Source organism: Gallinula chloropus, assembly GCF_964237585.1.
Source record: "Gallinula chloropus genome assembly, contig: HAP1_SCAFFOLD_280, whole genome shotgun sequence".
NCBI classification, from domain to species: Eukaryota; Metazoa; Chordata; class Aves; order Gruiformes; family Rallidae; genus Gallinula; species Gallinula chloropus.
In genome coordinates, this window is record NW_028168244.1 from 103642 (window position 1) to 120489 (window position 16848).

Genomic DNA, 16848 nt, shown 5'->3' on the forward strand with positions numbered 1-16848 from the left:
CCCAACGCGTGCCACGGCTCACTTGGCCTTTTTGCCTTCATTCCCAGTTGAGCGACTGCTTCCAGGGAGTGGTGTTTGATGGGCTGGAGACACCCTTTGCACACAACACGGTGTCTGCTCTCCTGTGCCTCCTGAAGGCCATCCAAAATCGGCCTCATATCTACTTTGTGGACCTGTACCAGAACAGCGACTCTTGGAAAGCCAGGAAGGCAGCCGCAAAGGAGCAGGAAGGTGAGACTTTGCATCTCTATACCTTTCCCATCCTCTTCCTCAAGCCCTCAGCCTTACTCGTACGTACTGGGGTCACCAGCAGTGCTGATGCAAAATGTTTTTGTTAGTCCTCCTGCCTCCATAAAGCCAGGACTGGGCTCCTGGTTCCTTCAAATAAGAACTGGGGCTGCAAGGCCGGCATCGGTCTGAAAGCTTGGGCACAAATGCAGCTGCTGTGGTTCAGTATCTGGCTAGTGACTGGTGGTCCGTGATGCTGGCACACGTGAGCCAGGCGTGGCACGGGAGCTTGCTGAGAATTTGGGGGGATTTTTTGGAGCAAGAAAAAGGGCTTCCCAGCATGTCCTGATGGGCTGGGTTGAGGCAGAGCTGTGAATCCTCGCTGCCCATCCCGGCCAGCAGTTCTGCTTGCAGTCACTAATGGTTTCTCCTCTGCTCTATGCTGAAGAGCGGGACTTGGAAGAAGCTGCCAAGAAGGAGGAAGAATGGCACAGGGAGATGGATGAGGAAAAGTATGAGGCCCTTACTGAGGAGGAGAAAGCGCAGTTTGATAACTATACACAACAAGTCAAGCGCGAGAAGAAGAAGAGGTCTGTATGCCCTCCACAGGTCACTCCCAGTGTCACTCCCTGCTCCAGAGATCTTGGTTGAGCTCAGAGGGGTTGCACAGCAAATGCCCAGCGTGCCTGTTGCCCTTGCTACACTGATGTCCTGGGGTGACGCTGACCGTAAAACTGGGTGTCTCCTAGGCACCCCGTCAGTGGGTGAGCCGGGGAGCGGCTCTGATCCAGCTCATGGGATGTGTGTGCAGCTGGGAGAGGGACCTGCTGAAAGCAGGCATGTGGCTCAGCCCCAGCTGAGAGTTTGTTTCCATGGGAGGTCAGCAGGGATGCTTTGAATTGTGACTCCCAGGATGGACAGCACGAGTTTCCCATGGTTGTTGTGTGTTCTGGCAGGGAATCTGTTTGTTCAGAGCCTGTTTTGCAGAAGGGGGGTTACCACAGCCTTTCCTTCCTGATAATGAAGGAGCAGACTGTGCCTGGGAAGGGGGGCTGGGGGAGCCAAGAACTGGTGCAGGGATAAGTGGGTGTTGGTGATTTGTGAGCTGGTTTGCACTGGGAAGTTGGTGCAGGGAGACATGGTGGGTCGGTCTTCTTGGGCAGCGTGCTGGAGGCGTCCGGGTGGACCTCACCAGAGAAGCTGCACGACTGATATCTTCTGAGAGCAAGGCTTAGATTCAGCTGGCCCCAAAGGTCCCCTCCCAGCTCGCCTCACTTTGGATGCTCCCAGCCTCCCCAGGTTGAGAGAAATCCATGGAGATGATCTAAGGGTTCTACTTGGCCTCAGGGTCAATGAGCAAAGTGCAGGACCACGTGGGATTGCAGCGAGCCCGGGTTGCTGGTGGTGACTCCTGGGGATGTTCTCTGTTTTCTGAAGGAAAATGGAGCAGCTGGCTCGAGAGCTGGAGGAGAAGCACCGGCAGGAGCTGGAACGCTTGAGGGAGGAAGAGCTGAAGAAGAAAACGCGTGGGAAGAAAGGCCAGCCTGGAGTGAGGCAGGTGGGTGGTTGTGTTTATACAGAGGGATGATAAAACCCCGAGGACCTGCCCATGGAGCTGCACTGTTCCCTGAGAAGCCAGGAGCTGCACGTGGGGGCGAGAACCTGGCTGCGGGCAACATGTGGGGCCGCGCTGGGAGACAGCAGCCTGTGTTTGAGCAGGCTGCTGCTTCACCGGGGAGGGTTTCCCATGGACTTGTTGGGTGGAGCTGCTCTGCTGGGATGGCAGCTTCACGTAACTCCATACGGTCACTGGGCAGTGCTGGGAAGTTGTAATCCAGCGTTTCTCCCCCTCTGCACGTGACTTACAGCCCTGAGCTGTGATCCGTCAGGGGTGTGGCATCTGGCAGGAGGTACTGCTGGGCCTTAGGTGTTCATTAGCAACCAGGCTTCCCAAAGAGTCAGCCAGCCCTGGGGATTCCCAGCATGCTGGAAGCAAGCCCGGAGGACAGCACAGGAGTACGGAGGTGCCTGCAGTTCCCTCTTTGGGTTGGGAAGCTGTTCCCATTCTTGGCTTGTTTTCTGGGCTCCTCAAACACTGGAGAATTTGGTTTCAGTTGAGCTAAAGTGGGAACCAGCGCCATTGGGAAGTGGGATTTGTGGAGCACCCAGCACGGGGCTCGGATGAGGCTGTTTTAAAGGTGATCACATTCCTCCAGCCTTTGAGTCAGCCCTTTGAACCGCTCGCTACTTTGTTTCTGCTCCTCCTGCCCAGAACACGAACAAGTCCACTAGCAACGTGTCAGATGGCAACCAGGGGTCCATCATGAAGGGATCTACAAAGGAGCAGCCAGACCCTGTTGCAAGTGACAAGAGAGGGAAGAAACAGCAGAGCAAGAGTTCCTTGAGGGACGAAGGCCAAGCAGTGGTCGTGCAGTCCTCGGCCACGGAACTGGGGCAGTCTGAAAGTGAGACCTTGAGTGACAGCGAGAAGAACTTGGCCCTGAGGTTTAAGATCTATGAGGCGCTGTGGAAAGATGTTGCACGCACTTTGGCATTCTGGGACAGGGTTCAGGGTACCCTGCAGTCCCCTCCAAGCCAAGAGGAGGCAGAGCAGTCCAGAGACCAGCACCACCGTTTATCCAGCTCCAAGGTCCAGAAGAAGAGAGAGAAGGAGCGGCTGGGAACTCTGAAGTCTCTCGAGAATGCCAAATTATCTCAGCCAGAAGAGGAAAGCGCAGAAGGATCTGCCAGAAGCCAGGGTGTTGGGGTGCCCTGCTTGGACATCCAGGTGCTGAGCCCAGAACATGGCGCTAAAAAGATCCTGGAGAGTGGCAAGCTGCCAGTGGCAGAGCAGGTAAAGCCCTATGAGGCTCCAATGCTGAGCCTGCCATGGTCCAGGCCACGGTGCGTTGTGTCCCATCCGGTGACAACAGCACAGAACCTTGTCCAGGCCACTGATGCTGCTCCACAGTGGTCACGTGGCTGGGGAAGGTCCTCAGCATCCCTCAGATGGGTGGAAAGAGTGTGTTGAGGCATCCTGTCAGTTCAGAGAGGTTCCCAGCTTGGGAATCACTAGAAACGGTCCCAGGGTAGGACAGTTCATGGCCATTGTTCCCTTCATCTGAGTCACTTGGAGGAGAGGTTTCTCTCTAGGTCCCAGCACTGCTCTGGAGCCTACCTCGCTGGGCATAAACCCCCATCACTGTTGGCAGCGCTGTAGGGAAGGAGCGTGAGGATGAAGGTGACAGGACTACAAACAGGGTTTTCTCTTACACTTTAGATCCTGGATGAACTAGGCGTGGGTCCCTCAGGGCCTCCCATTCCTCCCACCGTATTTTACTCTGTCATCCACTACCCGGGAAAGCGACTGGTCCCTGCAGCAGACGACGACCTCAAGCACTTCACCTTTGTTGTGCCAGAAGACACCACTGTGGAGGAAGGAAAGACCAAAACTCCCGTGGATGTCCTCGCCTTGCCCACAGTGAAGGTGCTGGGGAGGGGACCGAGCTGGGTGGCACGTGGTGGGGCAGGCGGGATGGAGAAGGGTCACTGTGGAAAGGCGGTGAAGACAGGTCGGGGCACTGCGTCTGTCCCTTCTGTCTGTCCAAGAGAGACGGCTCTACTGGAGAAATAGGATGGGGAGAACTAGGCAAGAGGGGAAAGAAAGCACCTAAAGCCCTCAACTTCGCTTGAGGAGAGGGTCCTGGGCGAGGAGAGCAGAACAAAGCCCAGGAAGGGAGACCCAAGTGCCCAGCACACATGAATCTAGTAGATGCTGGTCTCTCCTGGTTGTTAACAAGCCACAGGCTTGTCTCTCCAGGGTGGAGATGTCTTGGGGGCTCACATCTCTCTCTCTCTCTCTCTCTCTCTCTCTCACCCTGTTTTCTCTCTCCCCTTGGTGAGAAGACACCAGAGGAGCAGCTCACCCCCACCAGAGCCCAGTCAAAAAAGGAGAAAGGCTCAGGCAGCCGGGAGAAGCGGAGCCTTGGGCGCAGCAGGAAACATCTCCAGGGATCGGCCACGACAACGCCTGCACATACCCCCGAGGTGTGCCAGAGCAGCATGGACATCGTCCCGACCCCAGACAGACCAGCCAGGTGAGCTGTGAGGGACGAGGTGATCCCTCTGCTTCATTGCCATCTTGCCAAGTTGCCGGTCCCTCCACGGGATGGCAGGTCTACGACCACCCCCGTCCTTGTCATTAGCAAGCTCTAATTGCCTCTCTAATTGCCAGGCTGAGCAGCTGCCGGTGGATAGTGCCTGCCCATGGCGAGGTGAAACTGAAGATCCTCTTCACCTCCACGGAGCTGGGCCAGTTTGATCAGACGCTGCATTTTGGGGTGCTGGGGACCAACCATCTGTTCCAGCTGCACTGCAGGGGCACCTGCCTGTATCCCACCATCAGCCAGGACCCACGGTAAGGCTGGCCCCTGGGAACCTCCCACACTGCCTCCCCCTAAACGTGGAGTCGTGGCTGTCCCTTGTACCCCTGGGACCTTCTGGCTTGAGCAGAACATGGTGGCTGAACAGCCCAGTGTCAATTCCCATGCTTGGCACTGGGAACCAGTACTGGTACCTCAGCCACTAGTAAGGGTTATGGCTTCCTGACCAGGTTTTCTGCTCAGAGCATCTCTCAGCTCCTCATTGCACATTTTTCTCTCCCCAGGGTGGTGTTTCCTCATTGGAGGAATAGTAAGGCGGATGACGAAATCATCTTCAAGCAGTATGTCATGGATACAGGTGTATTCCACTTTGGACCACTGTTGTGTGGGAAGTCAAGAGACTGGTACGTGCTCCTCACCCCAAGATGGGATGGGATGGGATGGGATGGGATGGGATGGGATGGGATGGGATGGGATGGGATGGGATGGGATGGGATGGGATGGGATGGGATGGGATGGGATGGGATGCGATGGGATGGGATGGGATCTCCAGGGCCTTGTGTACCTCAGCCAGTGGCATGGTTCAGGATAGACCCAGGTGGAGATCTGGGAGATACGCAGGGCTTGAGGGCCCCACACTTGTGACCTTGAGCAGATAACAGGCATGTGAGTCTTGGAGAGATGGAGATGATCTTCCAACCCCCACATGCTGCATCCAGTTCGATAGTGACTTGCCCCCCTTCCACTCTCCACATCTCATCTTCAGCACGTTAAAAAAGTGCCAACTTTTATCTCAGTGGGTCAACCGCATGGGTGGTCCTTCTGCCGGTGGCTTTGTGACCCACTGGTTAATCTGCTCTCAGGGAGGGTTTGATTTGACCTGCCCAGTGTGTGCGCTGGGGGGATCCCGTAGAGCAATAAAAATGGGAATGACGTTTTCCTGATCCTCACCCTGGATCAAGTCAGCCAAACAAAGCTGTTGGTGTCGCTGCTGGCATGTTTCTGGCTCTAACGTAGTGGCCACCCTTAGGTTGCCTCTGGGCTGGAGGCTGGAGGCATCGGGTACGGTGCAGACATCAAAGTAACGCAAGGATGGATGGAGGACATAGCGTGCCCCTGAAAGTGATCCTTAGCCCGCCTCTCAGCTTGGACATGGTGCTTTCCTCCATGTCTGGGGCAGGTGATGGTTCCGGCATCTCCTCTGAAGCCTCTTCCTCTTTTGTGCACCCAGGTACAAGACATTGCACCGTCCAGGCAACTGCGAGAAGTTAACCATCCTCAATGTCACCCCCCTGGAAGCAGAGGTGCATTTCTCCTTTGAGCACGACATCAATGGCAACACGTTCCTCTTGGAGCCCAGCAGCATGAAGCTGAAACCCAACGAGAAGCAGGTAGGAGACAGGCAGGCAGGGCGAGTGCTGGTGGAAGAGCCCCAGAGCCGTTCCTCCTGCTCACCCAACGCTCTCCTGTGGTTCTCTTTGTGGGGATGGGGTTAGGAGCTGAGCATTTGGGCGTACCCCACTTCATCTGGCCTCATGGAAGACAACCTCATCTGCTGCATCCAGGGGAACCCAGAGCCTGTGGTTTTCCACCTCTGCTGCCAGGGGGTGCAGGTGGAGCTGGGGGTCAGCCCCAAGCAGGTCAACTTCAGGAAGATTCTTCTGCACAGGTCAGTCATGGCTCTTTTTCCCAGCAGCTCCCAGTCACCAGCTCAGCATTCCTTGCTGTGATTGGTATCCTGTAACACCACAAGTGCTGTAGCCCCCCAGCAACACCATGCCATAGGCACGTTGATCTTTAAGGCCCTTTGCAATCTAAACCATGCTGTGATTTCCAGCTTGTTTGCTGGTTCTGAATAGTCCAACAGCTCCACCTCATGGAGACGCTTGTAGCGCCCAGCTTCACGCCCCCAGGACCTCACTTCTCAGGCTTCTGCCACTGAAGCCACAGCTAAATGGTACGTGGTTAGCACAACCACTGAGCTGAGTGTCTTCCTGTCTCTGCAGAAGGGAACACAGGACCCTGGTGCTGCAGAACAGCACCCCTCTTCCCATGAACTGGCAGCTCAGTGGGCTGGAAAACCTCGGCACAGACTTCTCCGTGTCCCAAGACAAGGGCACTGTCGAGCCCCGTGCAAAGTCAGAAGTCCATCTGTATTTAAAGGCCACGACAACACTCAACATAAAGAAGACGATCCGACTGGAGGTGAAGGCGTAGAGCCGGGCAGAGGGACCAGCCCAGGGATGGGGAATGCTCGCGGGGTACCCTGAGGAGAGGGCAGAAGGGTTGAGGCGTCGTGAGGTGCCGTGCTGGCTGCCCCTGGAAGGGGGCGATAGTAGCTGAGCTTTCTCGGGCGAGTATGTTGTGGAGGCAGGAGGAGATGTGCCTGATGGACATAGGGGTGCTACCAGCCCGACATCTGCTGCCTCCAGCTGGGGTTCCCCGGAACCCGGGCTGCATGCCTTAGCATCCACGTCATCCCAGATGATCAGCTGGTGCAGGGCTTACGCCTGGGTGCTGAGGCCATATCCTGAGCCCGTGTGACAACCGCTGTGCCGCTGCACGTGGTTGAATGCTCCATTGTCCGGGTGTCCGTGTGCTCCCTGCACCCATCTTGGAGTCTGGCCGGGGCTCTTCACGTAGAGCACTGAACTCTTGCCCTGGGGTTGTGTTCTCCATGGTTTAGGGGCTGCATTTCAGTGAGGGTGCTGGGTGGTTCAGGAGGAGCAGGTTGGTTGTTGATGCCACCTGCCCTGGGACACCTCCACACCTCTTGTGCCTCCCCGGGTGCTGGAGCGGCTTCTGCCAGAGCGTGGAGCTGGGCTGACGGACAGGGTTTCATATCGCAGCAGAATCCCGCTGGGTCAGCCCGGTTGGTGAACGCGTTAGGAGAGCTTGAGGACCTGCAGAGACTTGTCAAGCAGGGCAGGCTGTGGTGGCAGCAGCTGTCAGAGACCGGGATTCGTATATCATTTCCCAAAAGGGTTTAGGAGCACGTTTGAATCAGTGTTTGTTCCCTCTTGGCTCAGGTCTCAGATGCAGAAAACATCCTGGGAATTGTTCAGATTGAGAACATCCAGATCTGCGCGGAGGCCCAAGACGTTGCTCTGACCATCAACATCTCTAAAGGTCAGTGGATGCCCCCAAACCCAAGTGCCTCTCCTCAGAGACAGGCAACCCAAGAAGACAAGATGGGATAGTGTGCAGGCGTGGCACGGGTCATTAAAGCACATGCCCTGCATGGGCTGAGGCTGAGACGGCCTTGAGTCTCTTGCCTCCAAACTTCAGCTTTGGAGGAACTTTGGCCAGGAAGGCCAACGGCATCCTGGCTTGTGTCAGACCCAGTGTGGCCAGCAGGTCCAGGGCAGGGATTGTGCCCTTGTGCTCGGTGTCAGTGAGGCTGCACTTTGAGGGCTGGGTTCAGGTTTGGGCCCCTCACGCCAAGAAGGACATGGAGGTCCTGAAGCTTGTCCAGAGAAGGGCAACGGGGCTGGAGAAGGGGCTGGAGAGTAAACCTGAGGATCGGCTGAGGGAGCTGGGAGCTGAGGTTCAGCCTGGAGAAGAGGAGGCTGAGGGGAGACCTTATCACCGCCTACACTGACCTTGACAGGAGGGTGTAGAGAGGTGGGGGTTGGTCTCTTCACCCAAGCGATGGGTGACAGGATGAGGGGAAATGGCCTCGAGCTGCATCAGGGCAGGGTCAGATCAGATGTTAGGAAAAAGTTCTTCACTGAAAGAGTTGTCAGGGCCTGGAACAGGCTGCCCAGGGAGGGGGTGGAGTCACCACCCCTGGGTGTTTTTAACAAATGGGTAGATGAGATGCTTAGAGATATGTGTTAGCACAGGACAGGAAGGGTTGGACTCGATGATCTTAAAGGTCTCTTCCAACCCTGTGATTCTGTGATTCGAAGCATGTAACACCATGGGCAGGGTTGGTTTGAAACACCAGTGATGTGGACAGAGGTTAGCAATGCCCCAAGGCTCAGCATGGCACACGAGCTCTTTGATCCGTGCTTGGAAGCACAGAAGCTGAGCTCCCCAGCTGCAGATACTCTCCGAGTAAGGAACGGGGCAGCAAAAGGAGCTGGAGAAAGCTGCTGGGAAGGGAGCCGTGCTGAGCAGGGTTTTGTGCCACCTCAGAGCTGAAGTGTGGGTCAGCTCGCTGATAGTTTCTTACCCCGCTCCGCAGGTGTAAACGGCAGCGTGGTTTTCGAGACCCTCAGAGTCATGGATGAGGAGAAGCGAGTGCTGACCCTGAAGAACAAGGGGAAGTACGACATTGGGTACAGGTGGGTCCCTCTGTCAGTAGGTGGTGGCACCATCCTCCTCCCAGCCTGGGTCCCTCTGTCAGAGCCTCCCACCAGGGGCTAGAACCTCTTCCCACGCTTGGCTATCTCGTGCTTTGGGTAAATACAACGTCTGGCCTCCTCAGTCTGAGATGGAGAGTCCAGCCATCCCCAGCAGTCCTTCACGCCCCAGCAGAAGGAGACACCCTCACATTTCAGCCGCTCGCTGCCCAGCTTCGTTTTCCTTCTTTGAGGGTCAGCTCATTTCTCTTTAGGAGCCTCTCCAGAGGAGGGAGTGATAGTATTTGGAGCCCTCCTGGCTGAACTCAGGGTCTGGCGCTCCCCAAGCAGAGCTGGGTTCTGTCTGGTTTATTGGTCTCTTCTTTGTTCTTGCTGGTTTATTCTTACCCTCTTATGTGAAGTCCTGTCTGTGCTGGTGGCACCGACACTTGAACTGATGAGTTCTCCGTTCCTTCTCTTCCCATCCCAGTTTCAGCCTGGAAACCACAGATACCAACACAGCCGACTTGGCATCTCACTTCACTGTCCAGCCACAGAAGGGCGTGCTGGCTGCCTCTGCGGACCCTGTGCAAGTCCAGTTGCTCTTCCACCCCAAGATGGAGCTGAATATTGAGGACAAGCCCATCCTGCTCTGCAAGGTGAGCCGCCTGGACTTGGAAGTGTCAACACACTGTGTCTCAGGAGTGCAAGTGGGACATGTGTCTTCTGTCAGGAAGGTCAGTCAGGGAATCTTCTCTCATACGTGTGCAAGAAGGTTTTTCAGAAGCCATTTGTGATGCTTCCTAAGCGGAGCTGAAAACCTGTCTCAGGAGGAGGTGTTTGAACAGGGAGGGTGAGCTGATGGCTGGTGGCAGGACCTGGTGCGGAGGTAGAGCCTGGCTGCCACTGTGCTTACCAACTCCTCCTCCGGCTGCAGGTGTTTGAGCCTGAAGGCGGCAGGACCATCACCATCATCCCAGTGAGGGTGTTGGCGAAATCCGTGTTCAGCCACTACAGCATCTACCCCGCCTCGCTCAACTTTGGTGCCGTGACAAGTGGCACCAGGAAAACCTGCACCTTCATGCTGGAGAACAAAGGTGACCTCGACTTCAAATTCCACATCTCCAGACCAGAGCAGGATGCAGTGCAAAGGAAAAGGTGAAGAACCTGGGTTCTTGTCCATCTGCATCACCGGCGTGTGAAAAATGCCTCAGTATCCCCGTGTGTAGGGGGATAAAGCTGATCTGTCCATCAGCTGCAGCAGAAGGTGGTGCGGGCAGCTTTCTGGGAGCAGGAGGACTATCCTCCATGGGGAGGGAGGCTGGCTTTGGCCTTGGAGAAAGGCAAGGGGAGCTCAGCATGATGGATGTTTTCTGCTTTCTCCTCTCAGTTCACAACTCCCAAAATCTGTCCGCCCTCCCAAGAACATAAACGGGAGGAAAACATCTGCTACATCTCAGCAGAACAGGCTCTTGCTGTGGAAGAACACCAACCCCCTCACACAGGTGGGTGGCTCCGCTCCCTGACACGTGCTGCTGGAGCCTGGGCTGGGGTCTCATTACCATGGGAGGTGACGTGGTCTTGCGTGTGCCTGGCAGCTCAAGGCTCCATCATCTCCCAGCCAGAGCAGAGGCAGGAGCTGCTTGGTCCTGCTGAGGGTGCTCTGGCTCAGAGCTGGAGTTGTGGGGTGATGAGAGAGGAGCAGGTCTGCTGTTTGGTAGCCACAAGCCAAAATACATCTGGGAAAACCCCAGAGGCCCAACATCCCTGTTTGAACTCCCCATCTGTTGATTGGAGATGACCTTCTGAGGCTGAAGGAGCTCAGCTCCCACCTTTGCCCTTTACACCCAAGCTCCTCTCTTTGTGCCGCTTGAGACAAGCCTCCCCCTCCTCCCAGCATGTTCGTGTCAGCCTGGGGCTCCCTGCGGGCTGTGGTGTTGTCCCTGCCCTGGGATTGGGGGTCAGAGCCAGCGGGAGGCTGGGGAGCAGCAGCATGGTCCTTGCTGCTGGTATGGCTGTTGGACATCAGCCTCTGCCGGGACTCTCTCTGCAGACTCACCTCACTGTGGGCATGTTCACGGTGTACCCTGGCTTTGGCTCCATCCCTCCTGGGGGCCAGCAGATGATCACAGTGGATTGCTATGCCAAGCTGCTAGGGACGTGCAAGGAGAGCCTGTCCATCAATATCAACAACAGAGACCCCAAGGACCATCCCTCCGGCATCCCCTACTCCCTGTTTGCCGAGTCCTGCCTCCCAGGTACGCCCCACCCCCAGCTTCCCTGCCATCGGCACCCAGACTTACTCCTGGGACACACACCCTGACCCTAAATTTCCCCCTTAAAGCCCCCAGAGGTTCCAGTTCTCCAGTCAGCCGTTGCAGAGAGCTTGGGAGGGATGCATGGAAGGATGAAGGGAAAGCAATGTCCTTTAAGACTGGGGGTGACCAAGCTCAATCCTCACACCCAACCCAGCTGGGTTTTGCGGTGACCTGGGCAGCTTCTGAGTGGCCAGCAGGGTCCAGATAAATTCAGCGGGAAGGCTTCTCCGGCCTCACCCTCCCTTTGATCTTCTTGTAGCATTTGTGGTTGATGACATAGAGTCCATCTTTGAGGAGCACCGAATCTGCAGCAGCATCTACCTCTGCCACGTCCTCCAGAAAATGGAAGACAAGGGTGTGTTCATCAGAGATGAGAACAAATTCATCTTCACCAACGTCCTGGTTGGGCACCGGGCCACAGCTCGCTTCAAGATCCGCAACGTGGGCAAAGTCCCCTGTGATGTGGTCTTCTCCATCAAACCCATCCCTGGAAAGGTAAGAACAAGGAGCCTCGGGGACTGTCTCTCTTCTGTGTGGTGGCCTCCAGATGCATCGCAGCTTCTTGCCCAGACTGGCCTGGCTCTGGGCAGGTGGCAGTACACGGCAGAGACGCAGGTTGACAGTTGGGTTGAGTTCAGTCTGTCTCAAGCGAGGTTTTGATTCACCCCTCTGGCTCTTTGGTGAGAGACTTGAACCCTTCTCAGTATCTCTTGGGGTCACACTCGGGGCCAGGGAGGGGGGCTCTTCTGCTGGGCTGATGTGCCAGGGCTTCAGCACATCACTTCCTCAGGCTCCCTGGTCTTTTCCTTCTCTTTAAGAGCCAGTTCTAGATCATTTGGAGGGTTTCCCACACAGTCCCACCTCCCACATGTGCTGGGCTGGCCGCTCGGTGCTCAGAACAAGCTTTTGTCCTCCTGGGCTTTACAGCAGCTCCCTGGGCAAGGTCGGCACCGCTCTGGAGTCACCCCTGGAGAGTGAGGGGCCTGTCTGGGACTGTTCCCCATGATGTATCGATGAGTAAGGCTGCATTGCCTTGAAGGGTGTTTCCTCCTAACACCACTCTGTGGGTTCCTCCAAGCTTGACAGCTACGTGAGCAACATATTCAAGGTGGATCCTGTCCGGATGAGTGTTCCCAGCTGCTCCCACATCTTTGCTACGGTGACCTTCACTCCACAAACCATGCAGAACTACCAGTGTGCTTTTGAGGCTTCCCTCGATGCCCAGGCAAGGTAATTCACCTCGGGGGATCTTAGAGGTGACCTTTTCTGACAGCTGCCTCCCCTCTGGGAGCACGTAGACCTAACTCCAGTAACCCAGAGTCGTTTGGTAGCCGCAGGTTTGAGTCCTTAGCTTTAGACCACACAAGAAGCAGTAACAGAATCACAGAATTGTAGGGTATGGAAAGGACCTCAAGAGATCATCAGGTCCCTAATGACAAGATAGAGCCTCCTTGTTTATGTTAACATAAGAAGAACCCTTGTGATTCCCTGGGGGTACGTTGAGGTCTGTGCTGGCTGTGTTTGTGCTGGGGCTCCGACCTGCTCTTCTCCAGCCCTTGGGCTGCTTGAGGTGGGACACGCTAACTCAGCTTTCTGCCCTGATGAGCAATTCCTGCTCTTGTGGCCTTGGCAATATCCTTTCCTGACACATTATTTACTCCTCCCTTCTTGCTTTGATACTACTCGGGTGCCTTTTGTGTGTCTGTCATGTCACCGCAGCCAGGGAGCTGCTGTGCCTTGTCTGTGTCCTTGTTATTTACCCGCTGTACCGCCTGATTCCATGGAGGGGAACGACTGCTCTTATTCCAGAGGGCTTCAGCTCTCGAGAGCAGATTGCTCTCATGAGTGGCTCTTATCGTACTGGGATGAGGTGGAACCTGTGTCCTGGGGTATGGGAGCAGCAGCCAGGGAAGTGGGAAAGGGGTTGGTACCAAGCATCATGATGCCTCCTCTGTCTCCCCTGCAGCCCTGCGGCAGCTAAAGCACAGAGCCTGACCTTTGAGATCAGCGGAGATGGGAATCTGCCTCGGGTGACAGTCCTGCGCCCGGTCCTTCACAACAGGAGAGGGAACCCCCTGCTCCTCTTCAAGAAGCTGTTGCTGGGTGACTTAGAAAAACTCCCTCTTGTCCTTCGTAACGATGGCACCGTCCCCGTGCAGGTGAGGGCCTGCTCGGGAATGCTCTGGTCTCATCCCACCAAGGAGAGGTCCCAGCAAACGCCAAAGGAAACCCTTCCCTTGTGCTCAGTGCCCCTTTGTCGCAGGACAGTGACCCCCTCGTGCTTCCCAGGAAGGGTGTTCCTCCTGGAGATGGGGCTTTCTGGCCGGTCTGTCCTTTGCAGTTACGTGCAGCACAAGAATTGGAATTTCCCCATCTCTCTTCTCAGGCTTTGGTTCTCCATGGAACATGCTATAGCCATGGTCACGGCAGATTCATTTGATGGCATTTCACTGCCTTGTAATTAAATTTGGTTGTAGTTTCACAGAATCCCAGAGCATTAGGAGCTCATCTAGTCCCACCCGCTGCCAGAGCAGAGTCACCCAGAGTAAATCCCACAGGAACGCATCCAGGTGGACTTTGAATGTGTCCAGAAAAGGAGACTCTCTGGACAGCCTGTCCCAGGGCTCCCTTACCGGGAAAGAGTTCCTCCTTACAGTTTAATTACACCCTGCTCCTTACTTGTAGTATTTCCTGTCCTGTTTGGTGTGCTGACACCTCCGAACCCTTTTGGGGTTTCCAATTGTACTGAAGCTTTGCACTGAGCTGTGTTTGAAGTGGGCTGAGCCAGCAGCAGGACAGCGTTGATCTGCTGGAAAGCCCTGTACCCACACCAGTGTGGTCATGCTCTGTGTTCCTTTCCCTCAGCTGATGATAGACCTCTTGGACAAAGAAGGAGTTTTCTCCTTGAAAGCCAAGCCCACCACACAGTGCATCTACCAAGCTGCGGGCGTGCGGGACTCTCATGGAGAAGGTAAATTTGTAAATTCGGTGAAGTGTGGCCGTCTGCACGGGAAAAATGTCTGTCCAGCTCTTGGCTTGGCCCAGCACAGGCAGATGTTGATAGTTTGGCTCCTGGGGCTCTCTGTACCCCCAGTTTTACACATGGACTCTTTGCAAGGTTTCCTCCTAGCAAATTGTAAGAAGTTCTTCTGTTCTTCTGGACATGGTGGGTTGAGTTTTGGGGCGCTGTCAGCACTTGAATGGACTGTGTGAAGGTCTTTGCTATGAGTGGGGAGTTACCACCCTGACCAGAGGCAGCCCTCGAGCCTGCAGCCAGCCAGCAGAAGCCAAACCCACTGCATAACTCAGCTTTACTATGGCAGGGGCTGGCTGGGTGCAGTCTGAGAGAGAGATGGGTGTTCACCTGAGGTTAAGATAATTAAGGAGCAGTGTGCATGGTGGTATGAATGTAGCAAGAGGGTCTGGAACCACTGATGGGAGAACCGGTGCTTAGAGGCAGCTGGATTCACCCTCTTAAGCATCTCAGACCCCATGGAAAGGTTTTCTCTGTGGAGCTGTATGACTTTTCTCTGGCTTCCATCACTGTGTAGAGAGGAAGCCCCACACCGCTTCCCTGGTCCTGCATCACAAGGAAATAGCAGAGTTTGATGTGCTCTTCAAACCCAAGCTGGCCCAACGTGTGGAAGCAAAGATCCACATGTCTGTGGTGGACAACCCTTATGAAGAGACCGACATTGAGCTGGTGGGTGAAGGCTACGAGGATGACTTCACGCTAGATAACATCCATGGACTAGTGGCAGACAGCAAGGAGGAAGACACTAAAGATGATCTGGAGGAAGATGTGATTGAGGGTAAGAGAGGAGAGGCTGCCAAGCCAGAGCAAGGAACAGGGAAGCATGGTGCTGCTCACCCTGTGCCAGGGCAGGGGTGCTGTGGGCTTAGCACACAGATCCTGCTGCCTTTCATAGCCTGCAGAGCAGCCACGCTTGGGAAGGCAAAGGGACATCCTCTGTCTGGGGAGGAGCTTGTGGGCTGGCAAGGGAGGGTCAGAGATACCAGCGTTCGGCTGAGTATCCTGAAAAGGGGGTCTGCCGGCCTGTGGGGTGCTGTGGAGGTGAGGAGGACCACGTGTGATAATTTGTGGCCTCTATATAATGAGGTCTGTGCTGTCGCCCGCTGGACACGGGGTTCTGTGGGCGTGCCCAGGGAGGTGGTGGATGCCCCATCCCTGGAAGTGTTCAAGGGCAGGTTGGATGGGGCCCCGGGCAACGTTGTGTAGCTCCAGGCCTGGAGGTTGGTGTCCCTGCCTGTGGCAGGGGGGGTTGGAGCTCTGTGATCCTTGGGGTCCCTTCCAACCCAGACCATTCTATGATTCTATGATTTGTGGGAGTGGTAGGGTGGGGAACGGCATCTCCCAGACAGAGGAAGGCTTGGGGCAAGGAGAGGGGCTGGACACATGTGTCTGTGTGTGTAAGAGGGGTGGATGGACCTCACCACACATTGAGATCCCTTCCTCTCATTCCTAACAGCTGTCAGAGTGGATCACATCCAGTTCGGGGAGTGTCACATCGGGACCCCCTACCCCGTGACCTTCACCATCACCAACCGCAGCAAGGGGGAGGCGATGCGCTTTGAGTGGCTGGCGGAACCCCCCTTTCACTTCTCCCCCAAGGTGAGCTGGGGTGGCTCTGCCTTTCCCCACTGCACGGCCCTGCCCCACATGTTCCTGGGAGCTCCCCCCTATCAGCTGGAACCCACGTCGGTGCCATGTAGGAGCAATCCCAAATGGCTCCGCGTGGGAGCTTTGCTCCATGCAGGAGTTGCCATCCCTCATCCCTGGCTTTGCTGGGGCCGGGCTCTCAGTCCTGCAGCAAAGGCTCCGTGTTACGGGAGGTGGCATCTCCTGGGCTTTATCAACCCTCAGAGAGAAGCGCAGGAAGATGGAGATTCCTGGCACGGCTGCTCACCACATTGCTCCCTTCACTGGCTGTGCTGCTCTGGCTGGGGATTGGAGTTGGATCTTCTCTCTGGTTCTTCCTAGGTGGGACACCTCCATGCCGGCTGCTCTAAGGACATCACAGTCACCTTGAAATCGGACGTGGCCGTTGCCTTCAGAAAGCACCCTGTGAAGTGCACGGTGGCGAGCATCACCTTCCAGCTGCCGCCGGATCACGTTCCTGACTGGGACGACCACCTGCGCACCATCAAGTGGGTGGATGCCACGGAGGCCCCAGGAGCCACGTGGCCTCTCAAGAAGAAGGTAAGCAGCACAAATGCAACAGTAACAAATGCTTGTGTAACGAGAGCTGCTGACGGTGCCAGAGCGACGTCTCCGCTGGCCAAGGGACTCCCGCCTCCTCCTGATGTTTAATCCGTCCGTGAGGTTGACCAGGAGCCGAGGGAGGTCACACCCGATACGTTATGGTGGTTACATCTCTCCTTTTCCCCAAGGAGGAGGTAAACGCCGTGCTCTCCGGCTCGTGTGAGACGTGGGGAGCAGCACTAGCGCTGGGTGTGGGTGAGCTCTGAGCTCTGCGCTGACACCAGAGGTGTTGGCTGTGGTCTCTGTGTCGTGGGGCTCTCTTGTTATGGAGGCACTGTGTGGCCATTGTGCGGGAGTCCAGAGAAGTGTCATCTCCAGAAGCTCCTCCTTTTGCTCTCATTGTTGCCAAC

The 16848-nt window shown here is 55.9% G+C and overlaps 1 protein-coding gene across 1 annotated transcript in view; it reads left to right on the plus strand.

Moving 5' to 3' along the window:
- Positions 1 to 16435, plus strand: part of LOC311204673 (hydrocephalus-inducing protein homolog) — a gene marked incomplete at both ends in the record, with an annotated part of 64825 nt that extends 48390 nt beyond the window's left edge. The window contains 24 exons of the mRNA XM_084281066.1: positions 48 to 231; positions 677 to 818; positions 1666 to 1786; positions 2501 to 3082; positions 3509 to 3715; positions 4135 to 4325; positions 4463 to 4645; positions 4895 to 5014; positions 5842 to 6001; positions 6107 to 6279; positions 6617 to 6815; positions 7640 to 7739; positions 8800 to 8899; positions 9387 to 9555; positions 9834 to 10054; positions 10287 to 10401; positions 10950 to 11154; positions 11474 to 11709; positions 12293 to 12444; positions 13181 to 13373; positions 14080 to 14185; positions 14766 to 15026; positions 15705 to 15847; positions 16217 to 16435. Of these exons, the coding sequence (XP_084137192.1) occupies positions 48 to 231; positions 677 to 818; positions 1666 to 1786; positions 2501 to 3082; positions 3509 to 3715; positions 4135 to 4325; positions 4463 to 4645; positions 4895 to 5014; positions 5842 to 6001; positions 6107 to 6279; positions 6617 to 6815; positions 7640 to 7739; positions 8800 to 8899; positions 9387 to 9555; positions 9834 to 10054; positions 10287 to 10401; positions 10950 to 11154; positions 11474 to 11709; positions 12293 to 12444; positions 13181 to 13373; positions 14080 to 14185; positions 14766 to 15026; positions 15705 to 15847; positions 16217 to 16435 (4482 nt within the window). The remainder of the gene's footprint in view (positions 1 to 47; positions 232 to 676; positions 819 to 1665; positions 1787 to 2500; positions 3083 to 3508; positions 3716 to 4134; positions 4326 to 4462; positions 4646 to 4894; positions 5015 to 5841; positions 6002 to 6106; positions 6280 to 6616; positions 6816 to 7639; positions 7740 to 8799; positions 8900 to 9386; positions 9556 to 9833; positions 10055 to 10286; positions 10402 to 10949; positions 11155 to 11473; positions 11710 to 12292; positions 12445 to 13180; positions 13374 to 14079; positions 14186 to 14765; positions 15027 to 15704; positions 15848 to 16216) is intronic.
- Positions 16436 to 16848: the final 413 nt, after the last annotated feature.